Genomic DNA, 25,948 nt, shown 5'->3' with positions numbered 1-25,948 from the left:
AATAAACATAGATTCTCAGGATGCTAATACACTTAAAATATGGGTAATTACATAACAATAACCTCAAAACATTCTATTCAGCTATGTTACGTATGGGGTTTACATTGTGTTCAATGCATAATGGCCCAAATGCTCCATGGTATCACCTTGAAACAAATCCATGTTAACAAAGTACAATCACAAATTAAAGAGGTAATCCACTATACATTGCAGAATAATCTATAAAATCCATAGTTTATTAAACCTGTGAAGAGAATGAATACATTCATTTAAACACTGTTCATCTTCCTGATGTGAAAGCTAACATCATCAATCTGTTGGCGGAACATTTGTCCCAGAATTAACATTCTCATGGTGTGCATGTGGGAAGACATGTAGACATTCCACGTTTCCTGCTCCTCCCTTACCCCCCAAGCTGGAAATATCATTGGAGAGAACAGGAAGGCACAGGATTCCACAGGCTCGTCTGTGGGGTTAAGTGGTAAGGGCCTGCCCTTGTGGAATTTAGGTTGAAATCCCGCTGGTTACGACTGACCACGCTCATCCCTGTCAGGTCGGCTCAGCGTTGATAAGCGCCACAGAACCAGACCGGTCAAGCCACTTTCAATATTTCTCCACGGTGGTGTGTACAGGAACATTTTCAAATCAGACTTACCAGTAAGATGTTTAAAATGAATCTGCTGGTTTATAACACGTTTGTGTGTGTTTACTGGTGCACCAGGGTGTGATGCATAGAAAACGCCATAGCACATCAGTGACAAGCTGTTGAGACTTTACAGTCTTGTACAATGGAAGGATAACAGTGTAATAGCACCTTCTGGTGGAAAGACAGCTCATCACAATCAACTATGGTCCTAAGGGGAAATCTGACTCTGGCATTTTCAGCAGAGCTCAACCTTGTGTGGAGTGTTCAGTTATAATATACTCTAATAAACGTTCCTGTAAAACAAACATGGAAAATCCAAATTTAAATATATCTATAATAATATTATATATAATATTCCACAACATTAAAAAACTGGATTTCTTATTTATCTGACAGTGATTTGATGAGTTTATGTCACTGACTGGCAAAAAACCCACCAGTGGCCCCCTAGGCCTTGAAGATGCTTTCCGATGAGAAGATCTGAAAACACACCTTTCATCTCAGCCAAACTCACTCTGCCATTTTCCTCTTTTCCTGTTGCTGTTTATGTTTCCGCTGGTGAGTGACATTATCTAACTCGCAAATGAGAGAAGTGACACCCGACAGCAATATTTTAAAGATGATCCAACTTTTCCTTTTTGTGATATAAATTATTTATTTACATTACAGAAAAAACGACCCCACCAAGACAATGTAATAACTATTGGAAATAGACCAAGTAATACATAATCAAATAGAGCTGTACTTGAGAACCTAGTGTTCTCTTCGGTGACCTATACCACAGGTGCAAGGCATCACGTGTAGCCCCCCTCCCGCTCCCATTGGTTCTCCCCCTAAAAACAACCAACATGCCCCACGAACATCAGCTAACCACCTTCTATAGGCCTCCCCCAATACATCCCCTACCTGCCGCCACTGTTTCCTCACTCCCAAACCTCAATGTTCAATTAGTCATCATCTGGCTTGAGGAGTGGAAAGGTGGGGGAAAGGGTTGGGGGAGGCGATTATGATAATGATGTAATTGTGCGGCCTTCTCCACTGCTTTCCAGTGGACCAGGATGAAGTTGCTCCCAGATGCTGATCTAAGGTCAGTTGGGTGTTTTGTTCCTCTCCCACCATCCTTTATAGTTTATTCGGCTTGGAATGGGAGGAAAGGGCAAAGCTGATCCTAGATCTGTGTCTGTGTGGCAACTTGAATCTGGAGCGGAGTTGACCATAGGTTTTCCTGTGTCGTGGGGCGGCCCAGTCAGATGAGACGGGTGGAGGCGCGCATGGTGTTCTCCGAGCTGTAGTGGGTGGTGTTTTGCTTCTGCCGGTTGACCCTATTGCTCCGCGGGCACTTCCTGTTTAGACAGGATGTAGAGTAGAGGAGAGGGAGGTAGATAGGAAGACACTGAGAAAATGTTTTAAGTCAAGTCCATGCAAAATGCCAAATCTTCTTTGGATTAATTGTTTCGATTATTTATTAAACCCCGATTTTTTTTTTTTATCTCTGTGTTTCTGGTAAGCTTCGAGAGAAGTCAATAAGCCAAGAAGTGAACTAAGGAAGCAAACTTTTATTTCTCTTGGAAGTGATTATCGAACAAAATAAGATGGCCATCATTGCCACCTAGTGGAGCGGTCAATGACATGCAAGTACTGTATGTTCAGGGAAGTGACGGCAGTAAATAATTGGCTACTAGTAGCACATTGCCAAAGGGTAGTGGTTTTATCCAATAAATAGATTCACAGGCTAGAAATCAGTTAGCGATAATGTTTAAAAATTATTTATGTTAATGTAACGTTGAGTAATTCCTTAATGGCAATCTTCCCAGATGGACTATGCTTTTGATAATGTGTATGAAATACCTCTATCTTAACTAAAGAGCTATTGGAATTCAGGGAATTATTAGGGTGAAAGTTCAAAATGAAACCTTTAGTATTAAAGCAAGTGAATTGTAAAATGTGTAAAATAGAAACACTGAAGAGCTATTGTGATTTCAGTATAACTGCATTGTATTAAGAGAATTAAGAGAAGATAAATGTATGTTGACCTCGCCACCTGGACACAACCTCATATCCCTGCGTACCATAATTAGGTTAATCAAATCTTTCTCTCTTTCTTCCAGTCCCCCCCTTCCTCCCCACATCCCAATGGATCTCTTTCTCCTGTTCGGTCTCCATCTTTCATTGTCATACATTTATTTTCAGTTTCTCATCTCTTCTCATTCATTCATTGTCATTTTTTTTTCTCTCCAATTCATTTTCCAGTTCACCATCTTCCTGGCTGTCTTATTTACCTGTTTACTTTGTCTCGCTCTTTCACACTCTAATTCATTTATTTCTCATCTGTCTACTTCTGCCCACTATCCCTTATTTATCTCCCCATATCTCATCCATCTACTTCCTCTCCCATTCTCTTATTTATCTCTGTCTCATCTGTCTACTTCCTCTCTTACTCTCTCTGATTTATCTCATCTGTCTACTTCCTCCCTCTTGCAATCTCTGTGTAATTCTTTTATCTCCGTCTCATCTGTCTACCTCCTTGGTCTCTCAACCTCTTTTACTCTATCTACACTTATTCTCTCTAATTTATCTCATCTGTCTACCTCCTTGGTCTCTCAAACACTTTTTTTTATCTACAATTACTCTCTCTATGGCCGTATCTCTAATTGCTCTCTTACTGTCAGAACAAATTTTATCTTGGTAATGGCTTTTTTTTTTTTTTAAACATTTAATGTCATACTTTGCATAGGTCATCGTGCCAGGGGGCACAACGACAGGGGGCACGTTTGTGTGTGTGTGCCTGCATTGGGTCCATGTGCACAATTGTGCGTGCATGCATTTATGTGTGCGTGGGTGTGTGCACTGCATGCATATGTGTGTGTATGAAAATGCGAGGGAGTGAAAGATTGTGCAGCGTAGTGGGAGCAGAGTTGTCCACCCTCCCTGTGTTTTCATTATTTATTTAAAATATACTTTTTATGAGTTGGTTTTCACAAAAGGGTGCAGAGCAAGAGTGATGAAAATGCACATGTTCCATATCGCAGTTGTTTACGTTTGTTTATGTTTAACTTAAATGAGCGCATAGCACATACTATGTGTACTTGAAACCAAACTGCATGTTACCCAGAATCCCTCTCTGCAGTTAGGAATAGTTTTGATTCATAATATGCTGTTGCTCCTCATCCTCAGCTTATTGAAATGATTGGCTGTTCACTGCTCTTCCTCCTTGCTCCCTGTTTTCTTCTTTCTATTGCATAAATGTTCTGTTTTTAATCTCTTGATCATTGATCTCTCTCGCGGCATCTAGCTCTCTAATTGCTCCTCTTTTTTCAGAAGAGGTTCTGATAGGTTCTTAAAAATGTCATTAAATGTCACGTTTTGCATAGATCACTGGGGCTGGAAACTGCAGAATAGGTTTGTGCGTGTGTGTTGGGTATCTTGGGTGTGTGTGTGTGTGCACATACGTATGTAGTCCTTTAGGGGAGACGGTGTGCACACTTACAGATACAATGCAATTACGATAATGTAATCTGCTTACTGTACAGGGATACTAGCATGAACATTAGGATTGAATTTCCGCATGGTAATACAGAGTACTACAACAAGTCGCCTACCTGGTAATACAGAGTACTCCAACAAGTCCCCTACCTGGTATTACAGAGTACTACAACAAGTCCCCTACCTGGTAATACAGAGTACTACAACACAGATGATGGCCACCTGCAGAGCTCCGATGATGGAGGCGATAAGGACGTATCGCAGCTTGCCTGAGCCGGGGACGACGTAGAGAACATTGTACTCCTTGGTCTCGCACTGGGGTCCGCTGAAGCCTGAGTGACAGCTGACACACATACACACACACGTTTGTTTTTATATCCTCATGGGGACCTGAAAAACAGAATTGCCTGCTCCCTTGCCCTAATCCTAAACCTAACCATAACCTCAATAAAGTAACATGTATGCCTAAAATGTACCTAGATGTAATGCCTAATCTTAACCCTAAACTTAACCAACAACACCTGGACCTTAAAGAACGCCCAATTCTAACTCTAAAATGTATTGTAAGTTTGACCCTAAACCTAAACCCTGAGCTGGAAATAGATTTTTGCATCATGGGGCCCTAACAAATGTCCCCATGAGGCATGTCTTTCAGGTTTTACTATACTTATGCGGACATTTTGTCACCACAAGTAGAGAAAAACAAGCACACACACACACACAGACGCACACACGTTGACGTTTGTCTGTGTCATGTCGTGCTCATTTGAATTCACCATTGTTAGCAGACCGAAGACTCTGACTCAAAGGCGTGCATGCAATTTATTTTAGAACGCATCTCTTTGAATTATAATAATGCAATCGAGGCAGTGGTTTTCCCACTGGCACTGTATTTACACAAAACAATAAAATGTTTCTCATTGTCATTTATTTTTCCTCCAGCACATTTGAATTGGAAGAGACAGCTAAAGGTTGATGCATTAGCACAGTTATCAGCAAAGATGATGAGAGATCTTGCTAGTGTGAAGTCAGTGCTGTCCTGCCCGCTTCTGTGGAGTTTGACCTTTTTGTCTGTTTGTGTGTGTATGTAAATGTATGCGTAAATGGCAAGCTGTTTTAGGATTTATTCCTAAAAACGTACTAGTCACTATTTTAAAGTTTAATTACTTTCAGTTACATTAGATACTAGTATTTCTTCATTACTTACTAGTAACAATTTAAATAGTTTCCCTCAAATACGATTAGAATTAGTAAAATCTAATGATGGCAATACATTTTTGTGTCCCGGTTTTTATTGTTAAGTAAATGTGTGTATGTGTGTGTACCTAAAATAGTTCCACTGGCATCAACTCTTTTTGTAAACTTTTGCCAATATCTAATTCACTTTCTACTAAGCTGTGTGGCTGTTGAACCCCTCTCTGGATAGAGTGTCTGCTAAATGACTCAAATGGTGAAATGGAAACGTATACTGTATGTGTGTGTATGGTCATGTTGTTGCCTGCGTGTAGTCTGTGCAGCTGTGTTTGGTGTGTGTGTGTAGGAGTGATCTAAAGGCTCTCTGTCTCAGTAGACCTAGGCTAAAAGTGGTCCATTTTAATCAGCGAGTCCTCTCCCACTCTCTCTTTCTCTCGGGAGGTTGTTACCTACCAACACCTGCATCTCTCTACACACACACACACACACATACACACACACACGCACGCACACAAAGACAAAGCAATATATGTTTGACACAATGCCAGGGACCGATCAAATGAGTTATTTCTCAGTGGTACACATTAGGGGACAGTCAGTCTACTCTTGTATCCCCTCCACCTTCAATATTTCTCTTTATTACCACTCACTCTTTTCTTTCATTTCTCGCACTTCCATTTCTCTTTTTCTTTCCATTCCTATTTTATCACTCTCTCTTTTCTTTCATTTCTCACAATTTCATTTCTCTTTTTTTTTTCATACCTATTTTACCACTCTCTCCCCATAACAACAAAGCAAAAACATACATTTTTAGAAAATTGTGACAGTTCATTGAAAATCTGAAGATGAAACATCCCATGTATATAGTTATTTGAATCCTTTATTCAGTACTTTGTAGAAGAACTTTGGGCATCGATCACAGCTTTGAGTCTTCTTTGGAATGCCTCTAACAGATTTGAACACCTTGATTTGGACAGTTTCTCCCATTCTTCCTCGCATATCCACACATACTCTCTCAGATTGGATAGGGATCTTTGGTGAGCTGCGGTCTTCATTATTCCCAAAGATGTTCAATGGGGTTCAAGTTCAGGCTTTGGCAGAGACAAGGAAGGACATTTACAGACATGTCCCAAAGCCCCTGGTTGTGTGCTTTGGGTCGTTGTCTTGCTGAAAGACTGTGCTCCTGGGAACGTTCAATGACTTTTATAACTTGCCCCAGATCTATGCCTTGACACAGTTCTCTCAGAGGTCTATGGAGAGTTCTTTGGGCTGGGTTGTTGCTCTGACAGTCACTGTAAGTCTGTGACCTAATATAAACAGGTATGTGCATAAATCCTTTCCAATCAATTGAACTTGCCACAGGTCCGCTCCAATCAAGTCCCACAGACATTTGATGATGAAAGGATGCAGGATGCACCTGATCTCAATTCGGAGGGTAATGGCAAAGGTTCTGAATAAATATTTATCGAATAATTTTCAGTTTCTAATTTTCAATGAATTGGCACCAATCTAAAACATAAAAATGGTTTTGCTTTGTTATTAGGATACTATGTGTACTGTTTGTAATGATTTCCACCTTTACTATAGATTCCACATTTTTCAATTTATAAATGTATATCCCCCCAAAAACGTTGGTCACAATTATTTAGTCCTTTTGTTCAGTACTTTGCAGTATTTCTTTACAAGTGTTATGACGCTGAGCCTTTGATTATACTATGAGATCGGAGAACACATTCAAAGAGATCCTAAACAATTCCTTCATGCAGAATCTTTCCAGATCCTTGAGATCCTTTGATCTGCGTTAATGGACTACCCTCTTCAAGCTTAATTTAAACCGCAGGTGTTCAATAAGATTCTAGCCCGAAGGCTGGGATGACCATTCCAAAATGATAATTTCGTGGCCAATTAACCATTTCTTTGTGGTTTTCATTGGGGTCATTGATTTGCAGCAGGAGCCACCTGTGGCCAAGTTTCATACTATTGACAGAGACAAACCCGTGTTGGGCAAAATATCCTGGAACTGGGTAATGTTCATAATTTGGTTGACCTTAATGACCCCAGGACTAGTGAAATCAACAGTACATTCCCAGTAGGTATGGGGATATTTTCAGCTCATGCATTGTTTTAATGTTGATTCATTCCCTTGAATGACTGTACATTCCACATGAACATCGACAATTTAACTCATTACCTTTTGTCTTTTATGACTATTCTTTATTAATCTTTCTCAATGGTGAAATGTATTTATATACACATTTATCTATAGAATACCATCTGTTTCTTGTTCCCTTGCTTTGTGTGTGCCTGAATTCATCTATCTATTGGATATTAGATCCTCTCACTCTCTCACAACCCCGCTTTCTTTCTTAATGCTTTCCTCTCTCCTTTGCCGAATCTGTCCCTATGTCTCTCTCCATTCCCTCTCCTCACACATCTTTCACCATGATGCAAGGGTGGTGCGGCAGGAGCCAAGAGTCCTCTCAACGTACCATCAGTGGACAAGGACGGAGTAGCCCCTAGACACTGACTGGAGATCAGCCTGACAATAGTCTCCATAACGTTTACAATTTGCAACTGATGTTCTGATGACCTAATCATGATCAAGATCTGCTAATCAAGATCCGCTTCTAACTCAAGCCTCACATAGTTTAGGTCTCTCAGATTAAGAATGCTGGTCTAGTATCAGCCAATCGTCTGTGTCTGTAATCATATTAATTTCAATCCTAAAGTCAAAAAAAGGATCCTAAATCAACAAAAATGCCTAGACTCTGGGGCAGGGTAGCTGTACAATAAACATTCATTGAAATAATGAATTAAAAACATTCATAAACACACGAACACTCTTCCCAGCTCTGCTACTTCCGTTGTACAGCAGGTGGCGCCAGAGGCCTTTCCCCGTCAGCCCCCTTGATACAAGTTCACCATCGCCACTATTTAGCATGCAGAGCCTGTAGGTTTGAAGAGCTGTGGGGCAGAGCCGTGTTGCAGTGAGGGGAGAGATGAGACGAGTCGAAAGCCTCGCGACTGAACCACAGCACAATCCCAATGACCCCTTGGGTTAATGGGCTTGGTCTGGCCGCTGGCTTATTGCTGACCCGGCGAGCAGGATGGGGCACAGGTAATCAGGGATGTGTGTGTCCTCGTGTGTGGGTGCGTGTGTGGGAGATTTGAGGTTGTATGTGTGTCCATTATACTAAGAATATTCTGTGTTTCTGTATTGCTAATGTGTGTCACGACGAACGTGGTATGTGTGCCAGCATATAGTGAGTGTCTTGCGCGTGTGTCAGTATGGCGTGTGTGTGTGTTTTTACCTGCAGGATGGTACGGACAGTATGCTGGGGTATTCACACTCTCCGTGAACACAATAGTTTTTGTAGTGCTCGGGACAAGGGATGTACAAGCCTATGGCCACTTCTCCTCTCAGGTCTGGCTTCTCTTCTACACACACAAACGACAAACAAAAAAAAAACATTATAGCAGAGCAAACACAGAAAACACATTGTCGTTGTCATTTAACCAGGCCCCTTTGACAGCATAACTCTCGTGTGTTGTGTTGTCGTTTAGACCACCTGTCTTACCTCAGCAGCTATCAAGTCTACCAAAAGGCATATCTAGTCAATTACAAGTCCTTGTATGAATGACAACCATTAACAAGACGTGCACTTAATTTGCAACACATTTTCTATTACGTTATATTTGAACCAGTCATGGTTCGCAAGGTGCCAGATTGCTAGCATGTATTTGGTTAGTAGAACCTGTCCCATGGCCAGTAAAGCGAATAGCCAATTTCTTAGACACGTAATGGGATGCAGATTGGTCAGCGTGACCCGGAGCAGTGAGTTCCCCCTTCAGCCAGAGGCCAACATCAGTGCTGCCCTAGCTGCCTCTGCCTGTCTGATGTCGAACAAGATGTTCCGTCATGGCTGACAGAAGCCTCTAAGGCCACATGATTGACTGCCACAATTGCATCACGGGCAGTCCCTGGCTCCACACAGGGTGTCCATCTGAGCTCCAATTAAGTCCGGTTGCACGGGTCATTGAGGGCTGATCAGTCCGACCAGAACCGTTGTCTTGCTCACCCAGCTTTCCATTGGTCTTCCTTCTGAAGCCCAGGAAGTTGTTCTTGTGTGTCAGACTAGTGGGACTTTCCTCCTTCTTTGTAAATTGAATAGGAGAGAGGCACGGGCCAACTGGCAGTAGCATTGTCACCGAGTAGCATGTTCAGGAGCAAGGTTGGTCTGGTTAATGTGTACGTACAGTGCCCTTGACATTCGGGGAAACCCAAACACCATCTTTTTCATCTCAGGTAGATGAGGTCGCGTGTGGTGTAGTGTGTTTAGGCGCACCCACTTTCTCGCTACTGGAACAGGTTTGTTATTCATTGTTCTCATGACCTTTTGCGGGATATGCACACTGGTAAACAGATGTTGAATATTTCATGTTGAATGGTTGAAAATTGGTTGAATACTCATGGAAACCTCCTCAACTTGTTCCGTCCACTCGCCAGCGACATTAAGCTAGCATACGATATAGCTGTGTGTTTTGTGATGAGAGTACACTGATTGGTTTAGTCATAAATGTTGAATGTTTAAAACTCGTACCAGAGGTTGCCACCGCTCTGCCTTCCTTAGAGACGTTGTGTGTCTTTCATCTCCAGCCCAGAACATTTTAAAAAGTCGCCTGTGCGAGAGAGCACGTCTTTAATAACAAGCTACTCTCCAGGGGAAATCTGGATGTAGTCAGAATACCCCCTCTACTGAGTTTCTTGACCGTATGTGAGTCGGGGCCCGCTGGCAAAGATGGCTAGGATGAAGTTAACAGCATTTCATGGGCCTGAGTGGGATTGGTTTATTCAGCTGCTTCCCACAGATAACCTGCAGAAAGGAGCCTTTGTATACATCCAATATAAACTCCATATAGGGCTGTGGTATATGTATTGTACACTGATCATTACACTAGGTGATAAAGTACTAAAGGCAACATTATACAACTTCAGATTGAAATGCTTTCCTGAATTTTATTTAACTGTTTTTGTATTCCATCACATTGGATTTGAAATGGTACAATGACTAGAGGGTAAGTTTGGACTGTCAGCTTTCATTTTAAGGTACTTTCATACACATTGGATGAAGCATTAAGAAATAACAGCAGGTTTTGTGCATAGTCTTTTCTCCTGGAGCAGTTTAGTATCTAGGCTTTTCTCAAGGCTCTGTCGTGAGTCTGAAATGGTTTCCATTCATGTTGTGGCACATATTGTCCATACTCTGTGAAATCTGGCCCAAGTATTTCCACCTGCCAAGTAAATTGTGGCTGGCTCAGATACCCCGATGTTGTTCTTAGACTCGGCCACTTAGAAAAGCTTGTTTGAAAGCTGATTTTAAGCTTTGAAGAGCTTGTGCACAAAAAGCTTCCAAAAAAGCATTGGACCTTTAACAACATTAGTTTCACCACATAACACACTCCCACAGACACCAGCAGACACACACACATTTCAAACCCTACCTGAATAGTCTTTCCTGGCATAGTGTCCGTCCCCGGCTTTGGTCCCGGTAACAATGTCACCTGAGAAGTCACAGCCAAAGTTACATTAACGCCTCAGAACAGATGTAGGATCAGGTCACCCCCACCCCTGTATAATGTTATTCATTTTGAGTGAACAGGAAAAACCGATCACAGATCAGAATTCTATCGTGCAGCAAAATGGCCGTCAAACCATAAAAATGACCTGAACCAACAGCTATGTAGTTAAGTAAAGTACTTTGCTTGGTAATAAAACCCTTTCTCACTGCCTGGTGTGTGATATAACATTTATTGATTAAAACAAAAATGGATAGTTAATAACCATCCTCTAAGCACTGAAAAGGACTCACATAAACAAATTATAACAGAATAAGATGGTGAAATATATCAATCATTAATTTAGTGTTGTAAGGATCCTCATTTATCTCATTGAACTGATTCCAAGTTGGATTGCTGTAATCAAACCGTTAACAGAATACAATGAAATCTTTATTGACGTATTCACACTGAAATGCTGTATTTTTCTTACAGCCTCAGTACCCAAAAACGGTTCCATGTAGGAATTACTGTGTTCCGTTTAAACTAGAGGAACACTATTGATGCTTGGTGAATAGGTTGCTGTTTTCGGGTTTATAACGATGGTGTTTTGTTGTGGATAACTTGTAGTCTGGAAAGAAAACACTATGCAATGGTGGGAATGGCCTAGTTTCAATGACATTTCAATGACTCTTTTGACACGTTGGATACAGTTGAAACAACTGTTCCTGGGTGGTACCAACAAACAATGAAACAAAACGCTGCACTTCACAACCTTTGGAGAGGAAGTCATTGACAAGCACTTGAGTGATCTCCACCTGGCTGGTTGCTGTTTTCTAGTCCCAGTATCTTACCTTGGCAGTGGCCCAGGTATTTCACTTCAATCCTTTCCTGCTTTTGACAGGACGCCTCCTTAACCTGGCAGGGGTTGTCATAGGAACGCCCGTCCGAGGCGCAAACCGGGTTGAAGCTAATGTGGGAGCAGTCGATGTTACACACGCACCTGCCAGAGGAGGGTGGGATAAGTCAGGTAAAGGAGTATTATACAATAAACTGTTGCAGAATTAAAGAATAGCCTGAACACTGGAGAATGAAATATACTGATGGAGAAATTTGATTATACTGATGGAGCAATAAACAATAGACTGAACCCTGATGGAGAATTCAATATACTGATGGAGAAATTACAGATTATATTGATGGAGCAATAAACAATAGACTGAACCCTGATGGAGAATGAAATATACTGATGGAGAAATTACAGATTATACTGATGGAGCAATAAACAATAGACTGAACACTGATGGAGAATTGAAGAAAAAAGACTAATGGAGTTGGAGTTGAAAACCACAGTGGGGTTTTACATTCACTGTGTTGCTGTTAGTGTGTATTCAATGGTGGTTTGTCCCCATGTGCGTAAGAGGTGGTGTGTTTGTGTGCGTGGAGGTGTGTGGGTGTGCTTGCTTTATATGCATGGTTCAGCTTGTTTATGGTAGATACTGCCTGTTCAGTTTAGTCGTTTTTTTCCCATGACTTTATATCTCAGCCGGAAAGTGTCTGGGTGCATTTGAGCATGCGGTGTGTGTGTGTGGGCACGCGCATGACTGACTGACTCAGTGACTGCGTGACGGTGTGTGTTCCGTCTCCGTTTGAATGACAGTGAGTGTTTGACAATGTGTGTGTGAGTCAGCGCGTGTGTGTGAGCGCACCCGCGTAACCCCAAAGTGCTCATTGAGCATGTTCATCAGAAATTACAGCACAATTGCAGTCCCCAGACAGTTCTTGCTGAGTAGCTCTGAATGCTAGACACTGTAATTATAAACCTGTCATTATTCCCAGCTTCCATCTATGAGCAAAGCACTGGCCCTGTTTTCCACTTGATTTGCATACTGCAAACATACACAAAAACATACTCTACTTAAACACTCAGATGCACAGATGCAGAAAAACCCACACTGTGTCTTGTCCTGAATAACGTGTGCTAGAAGTGGGCAACCAAGCCGGAAGACCAGGTGTGCTGAGTGGCGAGTCAATTCACTCATCAATTTACTCATCCAGGACAGCGATTGAACAAATTTAAAACACCTGGTCTTCAAGGGCGGCTAAATCAAGATCTGGCCCACCCAGTGGCCTATACACATACACACACACACACGCATGCATGCACACACTAACATATTAGATGAAAAGACAGATGAAAAGACAAACGCACACGAACATGCAAACCCACATGGGTAGACTCAGAAGTGGCGATGCTTTCAGTCTCGCCATCCCAAGTGGCAGTCTGTGGTGGTCATCAAGGATAATGTCTGTAGGCCATGCATTTTTAATGGAGCCTCTCACTTTCTCCACAATAGGCACTACTACTGCAATACTGCACTGCGTCAACACATCCCCTCTCTCACCCCCCACCAAAACACACGTATGCACGGTCGAGCATGAGCATGTGCAAACGAAAGCTGCGTTATTAATCAAATGTACAATGAAATTGCGGTATTGACAAATGCCCTACTCATATCGCAAGACCATGCAATGTTTATCAAACATCTCAGCTCTGTGCAATGTAAGCTGGATATTTTCCTACAGGTCTTCCCTTTCCTGGTTGTTAGACAGCCTCCCCACACACACCATGCCACTGAGTTTGCACGCACTCATCCGATGTTTCCAAACAAGAAGGACGCAGCTCGCTAGTTTGCTTCTCAAACAAATCTTTCTATTTCCATGATTTCAATTGCTCCCCAAGTGTTTTGATCTATGCCAAGAATGGCAATCACGATATTTTGGAGAAAAATCACAATTCGATATGGACAGGGAACTTGTTTTGACATCTTTTCTTTTTTACATTCTTAGGGACTCTGGCAAGACTATCCAGTGGGGAGCTAAACGTGATCCAAATGTAATCTAGCAAGAGAGACAAAGGGTTGGAAAGAGGGAGAGAGAAAGAGCGTTGGGGAGAGTGTCTACCAAAGTCTCTATGTATACCTTGGCCTGTCTGTGTGTGACAAACACTTCTTACTGGGATGTGTCATATTGATTTTTACAGTGCTATGTGGTTTCCCTTCTAAACTAAATGATTACCTGCAGGCTTCTTGTGTAACTGTCGACCACGGCCAACTTCCAGTCACACACACAGACACGTTTAACTTTCTAGCCCCGTGGGAACATGGGACTTCACCCTGACCCAACAGTCCATGTTCCATATTCCTAAACGTAACCTCAATAAGCTATAAATCTAAACTTAACAATTGCTGCATCACCTAACCATTAAACCTAAACTTAACCAGTATTACCTAATCCAAAAAGTAACTCCACTTCTAACACCATGCCTACACTTACTTTTTCCCCCTAAACATACACCCACTGTATTTTCCTTAGTGTGGACATGCCAAAAAACCTTGTGGTGCTGGTTGTTTTCAGAAAGTGTGCCAATGTTGTCATCCTCGTATCTGTTTCTGTAGCTGGTCCTCGTAATTGGATTCACTCATGATCGAAAAAACCTGCAAGTTTGTTTTAAATACATTACCATTCAAAGGATTGGGGTCACTTTGAAATGTCCTTGTTTTCAAAAGATAAGCATATGTTTTGTCCATTAAAATAACATTGAATTGGTTAGAAGTACAATGTCATTTTGTAAATGACTTTTGAATCTGAAAATGGCAGATTCTTAATGGAATATCTACATAGGCGTAACAAGAACATTTCTAATTGACCCCAAACGTTTGAACTGTAGTAGTACGTTTTGAAGGCCAGTAAAGCCTATATCCTAGATCATGTGCATTATGGCACCATTATTCAGAGTGTTTATTAGTGGGATGCAAATAAATAAATAATGCATGGCTGCCTGCTACTTTTAGTTTGCTCATCTCACTTCCAGCTGTTTCCCTTTAGACTGGTGAAAACCTTGCTCTTCTAACACCTAGAATATGCAAAAATATTTGCACACCAGAAACATTCACCGTTCATATTTGTCATTTTATCATCTAATAATATGTTGTTTGGAAAACGTCTGGAATTAGAAATAAAACGCTTCTTCAAGCCCATTTAAATAACATCAACTGAATGAAGAAAATATATTACGACAAAGGAAGATCTCCAAATTATTTTATGATGTTACTTTTAGACTGGAGAGAAATATGAACCGTGTCAAAAAAGGAGAACAGGGACCTGCCGTATGTGCTTGTCTGGGGAGTCGGCAGGGAGCAGTTTCAACCCCCTGTTTGGAGGTGAGGAAAAAAAGTATATTCTTTGCAGATCACAAATGTGTTTTTTATTAATAAAATAATAATCTCAAAAGCCGGCTATCAAATAATGACAGACTGACACACACCATGAGTTCGGAGAACAAAATGGGGAGAGTTCAGCATAGAGGTGAGTAACAACAAATGGAGAAGCCATGACCTTGTGTGACTACTTCTCTGGAACAACGAGAGAAGCGAAAGCTCCACCTATTAGAATTCAAAAGTAGCAGCGGGATCAACCCAGCCGATGACTGACAGCCAGCTGAGCACTCAGCATTCTGCACTGTGTGAGTGAATAATGACATTAAACTGTATGAAATTTGTATCAGGAAAATTCCACATATTCATAACAATACTTGTGTTATCCGAAAACTCGGCACACCCCTGGTTTTCAGGTTTTACAGTCTTTGTGGAGCATTCACCTCCCCATATGTACACATAGCTGCAGATCACCCATATACATACAGTGGGGAGAACAAGTATTTGATACACTGTCGATTTTGCAGGTTTTCCTACATACAAACCATGTAGAAGTCTGTCATTTTTATCATAGGTACACTTCAACTGTGAGAGACGGAATCTAAAACAAAAATCCAGAAAATCACATTGTATGATTTTTAAATAATTAATTTGCATTTTATTGCATGACATAAGCATTTGATCACTTACCAACCAGTAAGAATTCTGGCTCTCACAGACCTGTTAGTTTTTCTTTAAGAAGCCCTTCTGTTCTCCACTAATTTCCTGTATTAATTGCACCTGTTTGAACTTGTTACCTGTATAAAAGACACTTGTCTACACCCTCAATCAAACAGACTCCAACCTCTCCAGAATGACAAAGACCAGATAGCTGTGTAAGGACATGAGGGATAAAATTGTAGACCTGCACAAGGCTGGGATGGGCTACAGGACAAGAGGCAAGCAGCTTGGTGAGAAGGCAACAACTGCGCATTATTAGAAAATGGAAGAAGTTCAAGATGACGATCAATCTCCCTCAGTCTGGGGCTCCATGCAAGATCTCACCTCGTGGGGCATCATTGATAATGAGAAAGGTGAGGGATCAGCCCAGAACTACACGGCAGGACCTGGTCAATAACCTGAAGAGAGCTGGGACCACAGTCTCAAATAAAACCATTAGTAACACCATACACCGTCATGGATTAAAATCCTACAGCGCACACAAGGTCCCCCTGCTCAAGCAAACGCATGTCCAGGCCCGTCTGAAGTTTGCCAATGACCATCTGGATGATTCAGAGGAGGAATGGAAGAAGGTAATGTGGTCTGATGAGACAAAAATAGAGCTTTTTGGTCTAAACTCCACTCGCCATGTTTGGAGGAAGAAGAAGGATGAGTACAACACCAAGAACACCATCCCAACCGTGAAGCATGGAGGTGGAAAGATCATTCTTTGGGGATGCTTTTCTGCAATGGGGACAGGACGACTGCACCGTATTGAGGGGACCTTCCCTCAGTAAGAGCATTGAAGATGGGTCGTGACTGGGTCTTCCAGCATGACAACAACCCGAAACACACAGCCAGGGCAACTAAGGAGTGGCTCCGTAAGAAGCAACTCAAGGTCCTGGAGTGGCCTAGCCAGTCCCCAGACCTGAACCCAATAGAAAATCTTTGGAAGGAGCTGAAAGTCCGTATTGCCCAGCAACAGCCCTGAAACCTGAAGGATCTGGAGAAGGTCTGTATGGAGGGGTGGGCCAAAATCCCTGCTGCAGTGTGTGCAAACCTGGTCAAGAAATACAGGAAACGTATGATCTCTGTAATTGCAAACAAAGGTTTCTGTACCAAATATTAAGTTCTGCTTTTCTGATGTATCAATTACTTATGTCATGCAATAAAATGCAAATTATCCATCCATCCATCTTCTCCCGCTTATCCGGGGCCGGGTCGCGGGGGCAGCAGTCTAAGCAGGGATGCCCAGACTTCCCTCTCCCCAGACACTTCCTCTAGCTCTTCCGGGGGGACACCGAGGCGTTCCCAGGCCAGCCGGGAGACATAGTCCCTCCAGCGTGTCCTAGGTCTTCCCCGGGGTCTCCTCCCGGTGGGACGGGACCGGAACACCTTCCCAGGAAGGCGTTCCGGAGGCATCCGAAAAAGATGCCCAAGCCACCTCAGCTGACCCCTCTCGATGTGGAGGAGCAGTGGCTCTACTCTGAGCTCCTCCCGGGTGACCGAGCTTCTCACCCTATCTCTAAGGGATCGCCCAGCCACCCTGCGGAGAAAACTCATTTCGGCCGCCTGTATCCGGGATCTTGTCCTTTCGGTCATGACCCAAAGCTCATGACCATAGGTGAGAGTAGGAACGTAGATTGACTGGTAAATCGAGAGCTTCGCCTTGCGGCTCAGCTCTTTCTTCACCACGACAGACCGATACATCGACTGCATTACTGCAGAAGCTGCACCGATCCGTCTGTCAATCTCCCGTTCCATCCTTCCCTCACTCGTGAACAAGACCCCTAGATACTTAAACTCCTCCACTTGAGGCAGGCACTCTCCACCAACCTGAAGTGGGCAAGCCACCCTTTTCCGACTGAGGACCATGGCCTCGGATTTGGAGGTACTGATTTTCATCCCCACCGCTTCACACTCGGCTGCAAACCGTCCCAGTGCATGCTGAAGGTCCTGGTTAGAAGGGGCCAACACGACAACACCATCTGCAAAGAGCAGAGACGAAATCGTGTGGTCCCCAAACCTGACACCCTCCGGCCCCTGGCTGCGCCTAGAAATTCTGTCCATAAAAATTACAAACAGAACCGGTGACAAAGGGCAGCCCTGCCGGAGTCCAACATGCACTGGGAACAAGTCTGACTTACTGCCGGCAATGCGGACCAAGCTCCTGCTTCGGTTGTATAGGGACCTGACAGCCTTTAGCAAAGGACCCAGGACCCCATATTCCCCAAGCACCCTCCACAAGATGCCGCGAGGGACACAGTCGAATGCCTTCTCCAAATCCACAAAACACATGTGGATTGGTTGGGCAAACTCCCATGAACCCTCCAACACCCCGTAGAGGGTATAGAGCTGGTCCAGTGTTCCACGGCCCGGACGAAAACCACACTGTTCCTCCTGAATCCGAGGTTCTACTATCGGCCGTATTCTCCTCTCCAGAACCCTGGCATAGACTTTCTCGGGCAGGCTGAGAAGTGTGATCCCCCTGTAGTTGGAACACACCCTCCGGTCCCCCTTCTTAAAAAGAGGGACCACCACCCCGGTCTGCCATCCCAGAGGCACTGTCCCCGACCGCCACGCGATGCTGCACAGGCGTGTCAACCAAGACAGCCCCACAACATCCAGAGACTTGAGGTACTCAGGGCGGATCTCATCCACCCCCGGTGCCTTGCCACCGAGGAGTTTCTTGACCACCTCTGTGACTTCAGCCCGGGTGATGGACGAGTTCACCTCTGAGCCCTCATCCTCTGCTTCCTCAATGGAAGACATGTCAGCGGGATTGAGGAGATCCTCGAAGTACTCCTTCCACCGCCCGACGACATCCTCAGTTGAGGTCAACAGCTGCCCACCTCTACTGTAAACAGCGTTGGTAGGGCACTGTTTCCCTCTCCTGAGGCGCCGGATGGTTTGCCAGAATCTCTTCGAGGCCAGCCGAAAGTCCTTCTCCATGGCCTCACCGAACTCCTCCCAGGCCCGAGTTTTTGCCTCCACAACCACCCGGGCTGCAGCCCGCTTGGCCTGTCGGTACCCGTCAGCTGCCTCAGGAGTCCCACAAGCCAACCAGGCCTGATAGGACTCCTTCTTCAGCTTGACGGCATCCCTTACTACCGGTGTCCACCACCGGGTTCGGGGATTGCCGCCTCGACAGGCACCGGAGACCTTACGGCCACAGCTCCGAGCGGCCGCTTCGACAATGGCGGTGGAGAACATGGTCCACTCGGACTCAATATCTCCAACCTCCCTCGGGATCCAGTCGAAGCTCTGCCGGAGGTGGGAGTTAAAGATCTCTCTGACAGGAGACTCGGCCAGACGTTCCCAGCAGACCCTTACAGTACGCTTGGGCCTGCCGAGTCTGTCCAGCTTCCTCCCCCGCCATCGGATCCAACTCACCACCAGGTGGTGATCAGTTGACAGCTCCGCCCCTCTCTTCACCCGAGTGTCCAAGACATACGGCCGCAGGTCAGATGAGACGACAACGAAGTCGATCATCGACCTGCGGCCTAGGGTGTCCTGGTGCCACGTGCACTGATGGACACCCTTATGTTTGAACATGGTGTTCGTTATGGACAAACTGTGACTAGCACAGAAGTCCAATAACTGAACACCACTCGGGTTCAGATCAGGGGGGCCGTTCCTCCCAATCACGCCCCTCCAGGTGTCACTGTCGTTGCCCACGTGGGCGTTGAAGTCCCCCAGTAGAACAATAGAGTCCCCAGTCGGAGCACTTTCCAGCACCCCTCCCAGAGACTCCAAGAAGGTCGGGTACTCTGCACTGCCGTTAGGCCCGTAGGCACAAACAACAGTGAGAGACCTATCCCCGACCCGTAGGCGCAGGGAAACGACCCTCTCGTTCACCGGGGTAAACTCCAACACATGGCGGCAGAGCTGGGGAGCTATGAGCAAACCCACACCAGCCCGCCGCCTCTCACCATGGGCAACTCCAGAGTGGTGAAGAGTCCATCCTCTCTCAAGGAGTGTGGTTCCAGAGCCCAAGCCGTGCGTAGAGGTGATCCCGACTACCTCTAATCGGAACCTCTCAACCTCACGCACTAACTCAGGCTCCTTCCCCGCCAGCGAGGTGACATTCCACGTCCCTAGAGCCAGTTTCCGTGTCCAGAGATCGGGTTGTCTAGGCCCCTGCCTTCGACTGCCGCCCGATCCTCTTTGCACCGGCCCCTTATGGTCCCTCCTGTGGGTGGTGAGCCCACGGGAGGGCGACCCCACGTCACCCGTTCGGGCTGAGCCCGGCCGGGCCCCATGGGGGAAGGCCCGGCCGGGCCCCATGGGGGAAGGCCCGGCCACCAGGCGCTCGCATTCGAGCCCCAACCCCGGGCCTGGCTCCGGGGTGGGGCCCCGGCTGCGCCATACCGGGCGACGTCACGGTACTCAAAATTGAATTCTTCATTAAGGGGTTTTGAACCGCTCTTAGTCTGACCCGTCGCCTAAGACCTGTTTGCCTTGGGAGACCCTACCAGGGGCATATAGCCCCAGACAACATAGCTCCTAGGGTCACTCGGGTACTCAAACCCCTCCACCACGTTAAGGTGGCAGATCTTGGAGGGGAAAAAAAAAAATGCAAATTAATTACTTAAAAATCATACAATGTGATTTTCTGGATTTTTGTGTTATATTCCGTCACTCACAGTTGAAGAGAACCTAGGATAAAAATTACAGACTTCTACATGCTTTGTAAGTGGGAAAACCTGCTATATCGGCAGTGTATCAAATACTTGTTCTCCCCACTGTATCTCATTCATTTTTCTGTCCTTGTGGGGACCAGAAAATGTTTTCTCTGTTTTCCCCTAACCCAAATATAACTCCTAAAGCCTAAACCTAAAACCAACCTAAATTCTAATACTTAACACAATTTTACCCAACACATGAGCTGGAAATAGACTACTATCCTTGTAGAAACGGTCTAAAAAGAGCTTTGTAGGGAGGGAGGGAGAGAGAGGGTGAAAGGAGACATATATACTGTAGAGAAAAAGAATGAAAGAGAAGGAAATAAAGAGAGTGTAAGAGAATGATAAAGTTAGAGAGGGAGTGAAAACGGAGGCAGTGAAGCATGTCTGGGGCACTGAAGCCTGACTGCATTTGGGAATCGCCTCTTACAGGTACACACACACACACACACACACACACACCAAACCCTTCCCAATCCACTCAGTGTGTGTGAGTGTGATTTTGGGTGTGGACCATTAAGCCAGATAAAGACCTTTTCTACCTTTCGACCATTCACCCTTTAAAGCTTATCCTCCCTTGGGGCTAAGAGAATCAATGGGGTTGAATTAGGCTGGAAAGAGGTGCACTGAGGTGGCAGTTAAAAGTGTTGCCAATCAAAACGGTGTCCATTCAGATGGGTTGTTTGGTCTATTTTACTATTTACTGTTATGAAATTCAACATCAGGGCCACAATACTTCTGATTCTCATCTTTTCTTTCTAATAAGGGACTAAGTCATACATACACTGATCAGCCATAACATTATGACCACCTGCCTAAAACTGTGTAGGTCCCCCTTTTGCCACCAAAACAGCCCTGACCCGTCAAGGCATGGACTCCACTGGACCTCTGAAGGTATGCTGTGGTATCTGGCACCAAGACGTTAGCAGCAGATCCTTTAAGTCCTGTAAGTTGTGAGGTGGGGCCTCCATGGATTGGACCTGTTTGTCCAGCACATCCAACAGATGCTCGATTGGATTGAGATCTGGGGAATTTGGAGGCCAAGTCAACACCTTGAACTCATTGTTGTGTTCCTAAAACCATTCCTGAACCTTTTCTTGCTTTGTGACAGAGCGCATTATCCTGCTGAAAGAGGCCAATGTCATCAGTGAATACCATTGCCATGAAAGGGTGCACATGGTCTGCAACAATGCTTATGTAGGTGGTACGTGTCAAAGTAACAACCACATGAATGGCAGGACCCAAGGTTTCCCAGCAGAACATTGCCCAAAGCATCAAACTGCCTCCGCCGGCTTGCCTCCATCCCATAGTACATCCTGGGGCCATGTGTTCTCCAGATAAGCAATGCACACGCACCCGGCCATCCACGTGATGTAAAAGGAAACCAGGCTCCATGGTCCAGTTTTGATGCTCACATGGCCATTGTAGGTGCTTCTGCAGTGGACAGGGGTCAGCATGGGCACCCTGACTGGTCTGTGGCTATGCAGCCCCATACACAACAAACTGTGATGCACTGTGTGTTCTGACACCTTTCTATCAGTACCAGCATTATCTTTTTCAGCAATTTGAGCTACAGTAGCTTGTCTGTTGGATCAGACCACACGGGCCAGCCTTCTCTCCCCACGTGCATCAGAGAGCGTTGGCCACCAATGACCCTGTCGCCGGTTCATTGCTTTTCCTTCCATGGACCACTTTTGATAGGAACTGACCACTGCAGACCAGGAACACCCCACAAGGGGGCTGCAGTTTTGGAGATGCTCTGACCCAGTCGTCTAGCCACCCCAATTTGGCCCTTGTCAAAGACGCTCAGATCCTTAGGTTTGCCCATTTCTTCTAACACATCAACTTTGAGGACAGAATGTTCACTTGCTGCCCTAATATACCCCACCCACTGACAGGTTTCATGATAACGAGATTATCTGCGTTATTCACTTTACCTGTCAGCGATCATAATGTTATGGCTGATCAGTGTGTATTACAAAGCATTTTTCGAGACATATCAAAGGAGACTCGAAATGTTACATTATTTTGTTGTGTAAACAGATATTGATACTTTGAGACAACACCTTCCAAGGTAGCGTGCGCCAAAACCTTCGATCAACCCTCCAGAGTTTTGAAATGTGAAGAACTGAGTGTTTAAACTGTATAAAATGTCTGTGCAGTGAGGACAGATATCACTTTGCACAGGCCGGTGTGAATTCCAAGGCTATGGATATGATTATGCAAACTAATATCAGTGATTCTTGCTGGATTTTTCTCTCTCAAGTAATGTAAAGAAGCCCTAAAACAGAAATGGTACAAGTGGTTGAGTCCAATAAACAACCAGGTAAAAACCAAAAAACTGAAAGGCTTCTGCTCTCTGGAACCGGTGTTGGAGAGATATGTCTTAAATTCTGCTCCTCATTGGCTACATACTCTTCTGGTTTAATATAAATCATTTTGTACCTACAACATACCCTTGATGGACCACTCACTCTTGTTGATGTAAGTTGTACTAAGTAGCCTGACTGAAAACTAGAATTAGTTGAAAACATTTATTTTATCCAGAGCCGACAATCTCCTTACTAATTATATTGGCCCAGGGTTTCAGCAGGGTGCTGAATATGCACAAGGAGCTGGGAGTGTTACAGCTGGACCACAGTTTTTCTCATTGAAAATTTGTTAAGGTTAGGGTCAGGTTTCAGTTGGCATTAGGGTTAAGGTTCGTATCACATGTCAGGTTTGTCTAAATACACCTATCCATCTCCTGTTTATGAGACATCTTGGTGTAAAACTACACTCCCTGAACAAGTCTGTCACAGGGCCTCACCTCTAAATCATTTCACTGAAGAGATAAATAAATAATAAGTTAAACAAATATGTGGATACTATTTTTATGTCTGCCTTCAGCATAAAGAGAACTGGAAGCATTTTTAGAGGTAGTGTCTAACCAACATCCACCCAGAAACAATCAGCATGCTATCTGCTCCCAAAGACTTTGAGTCAGTTAATGCTGCATAGAGATTGCGCAAATGTTATGTAGCATGTGATCTAAATGCACATAATGTGTGTTCCTGACAAAAAAGGGCATCCACCTTTTCCACTCACTCTGGGAAAAAAGAAAAAGGGTCTTGTTGGAAAAGTTCCAAACTGTCCCTTTAATGCTGAGTGCCAAGCACTTAAGAGTCTTTGGTACAAGTCGACTGGGGGACGGAACCCCAAACTGTCATTAGTCACAGTGGGCTCCCTAACCACAAAGCTACTATCTCGGTATTGCTTAGACTGTGATGAGTCATAAGAGTTGGCTGGCCGTGCACTAAAACTGTTTACTCACCATACGTCCTCCGCGTCCACGTCGCACTCCGCCCCAAACTGGCAGATGTCACAGGTAGACGTCTCCTTCTGCCCAGTCTCTGCCGATCCCTCACCACCTGCCAAAGAGAGGGAGAGAAAGCAAGAGACACGCAAGTTACCCTTCCATAAAAAGGCATGATTGTGTCATGTCAGACAATCGACTTCCTGGTGTTCCCGAGGTTTAACAGAATTTCCAGCAGTAGTTTGCAGTCAATGAGAATACAACCCCCGTGGACAACAGTGGGCTGACCTGGGTAGGACTTGGACATTATTCCACCTGCCAATCAACTTCAGGGATCTTCTCAAAGCTGTCCCAACAGTTTCCCTGTTCCAAATAACCTATGTCGCATAAGAAATTGAATATATGTCCACATTTAATCTGTGATCAAGACAGACGTACTAACATTATAAAATTAATTCAAAAAATGTAAAAGGGGTATGCTCAGTTAGGCAAACGACTACAACCCTGTTTCTGAAAAATGCTGTGTAAAATGTGGAGAAAAAAAAACAGAATGCAATGACATGCAAATCATTTAAACACAGTATTTAAAAGAAAATAATACAAATACAACATATCAAATGTTGAAACTGAGAAATTGTATTGTTTCTTGACAAATATATGCCCACTTTGAATTTGATGCCAGCAACACGTTTAAAAAAAGCTGGGATTGGGGCAACAAAAGACTGGAAAAGTTGTGTATGGCCCAAAAAAAAACTGTTGGAAAATCTCACCACTATCTCCAGATGCTAAACTGGCCTGCCTGCAGTGCAGACCTGTCACCCACTGAAAACATTTGGTGCATTATGAAACGAAAAATATGACAAAGGAGACCCCAAACTGTTGAGCAGCTGACATTCTATATCAAGCAAGAATGGAAATACATTTCACTTTCAAAAATACAGCAATTGGTCTCCTCAGTTCCTAAACGCTTACAGAGTATTCTTAGAAGTAGTAATGCAACACAGTTGAAAACATCCCCCTGTTCCAACTTTCTTTTAAACATGTTGCTGACATCAAGTTCAAAATGGGCATGTGTTTTTCCCAAAACAATATAACATTTCATATGTTGTCTTTATACTATTTTCAATTAAATATATGGATAAATGATGTGCAAATCATTGCATTCTGTTTTTATTAGCATTTTACCATGCGTCCCAACTATTTTGGAAACAGGGTTGTACATTGGTTAGTATCAGTATCTGACTACATACTGTACAAGACAGCTGGTGAAACTGCAAAGGTTTACCAATCAGACTCCCTGTCCCTGAACACTGGGGAGTTGCAAGCTTGCCGATGACCCACACTGGTCAAGGCCATGTACCCAGTAGAGGTCAACCAGCTGGTGGCCAGGATCATTGTCAACAATCTCAACACAGGTGAATCTGTGGGCATGGTAATCAAAGACACTCGCCATTACTTGAGATTGATGGCACAGCCGTCAGAATGGCTGATGCTTTCAAATTCCTGGGCACCATAATCTCCCATAAACTCACCTCAAAATAGAACATCCAAATCAGGATTACAATTAACTTTAAAAGCGCATTTACACATAGTCAGAATAATCTTGGGCGCAATTGTTAGTGTAGTTATTGCTAGTAGAAAACATAAAAAACTTGACATACTATTACCAACATTGAGTAGTTAGCATATAGGATAATTGGATGGGTAGTTAGTAAATATTATTTATAGATTTGCAGCTAATTTTATCACATTATCACTATCTAGATGCTTGGAGATCAGCTGAGTTTTCTGTATGGTAGGTGCAACTTATTTAGTTTACAGGTTGGAAAGGTGGATTTATGTGATGACCATAAAGTTATTGGTCTCTTCAGGACCGATGGCTAGTTGCTGAAGGGTCACAGTAGTGGTAAACAACTGTTCAGCTGGCGGGATATTTCAGTCATGATGGACGGTATTGACCGCCTACAGAGCGGTGACTAAGAGGTTACAGCCCTGCTAGCTGTGCCAACTGAACAAACTAAAACTCTCACGGACAATACCAGTTTGGTTCGTCGAGCATAGAGTCTATCCTCACCTCCTTAGTCACTGTCTGGTTTGGGTCAACCATTCCCCACTCTGAGAGCAAACGGAAGCACAATGTCTGGTCTGTAAAGGTCATTGGCTGTCACCAGGA

At 44.1% G+C, this 25,948-nt stretch overlaps 1 protein-coding gene across 1 annotated transcript in view; it reads right to left on the bottom strand.

Annotated features, from left to right (window-relative positions):
* Positions 1–1,145: 1,145 nt before the first annotated feature.
* The window catches only part of tmeff2a (transmembrane protein with EGF-like and two follistatin-like domains 2a), a 96,744-nt gene continuing 71,941 nt past the window's right edge, over positions 1,146–25,948 (bottom strand). Inside the window, exons 5-10 of the mRNA XM_010898064.5 lie at positions 23,794–23,890; positions 11,734–11,882; positions 10,826–10,885; positions 8,635–8,761; positions 4,314–4,472; positions 1,146–1,989 (exon numbers count right to left, since the gene is read on the bottom strand). Coding sequence (XP_010896366.1) covers positions 1,893–1,989; positions 4,314–4,472; positions 8,635–8,761; positions 10,826–10,885; positions 11,734–11,882; positions 23,794–23,890 — 689 coding nt within the window. The 3' untranslated portion in view covers positions 1,146–1,892. The remainder of the gene's footprint in view (positions 1,990–4,313; positions 4,473–8,634; positions 8,762–10,825; positions 10,886–11,733; positions 11,883–23,793; positions 23,891–25,948) is intronic.

Source organism: Esox lucius, chromosome 16 (assembly GCF_011004845.1).
Source record: "Esox lucius isolate fEsoLuc1 chromosome 16, fEsoLuc1.pri, whole genome shotgun sequence".
Lineage (NCBI taxonomy): Eukaryota > Metazoa > Chordata > Actinopteri > Esociformes > Esocidae > Esox > Esox lucius.
The sequence above is the reverse complement of the archived record's forward strand: the minus strand, read 5'-3'. Positions and strand labels throughout refer to the sequence as shown.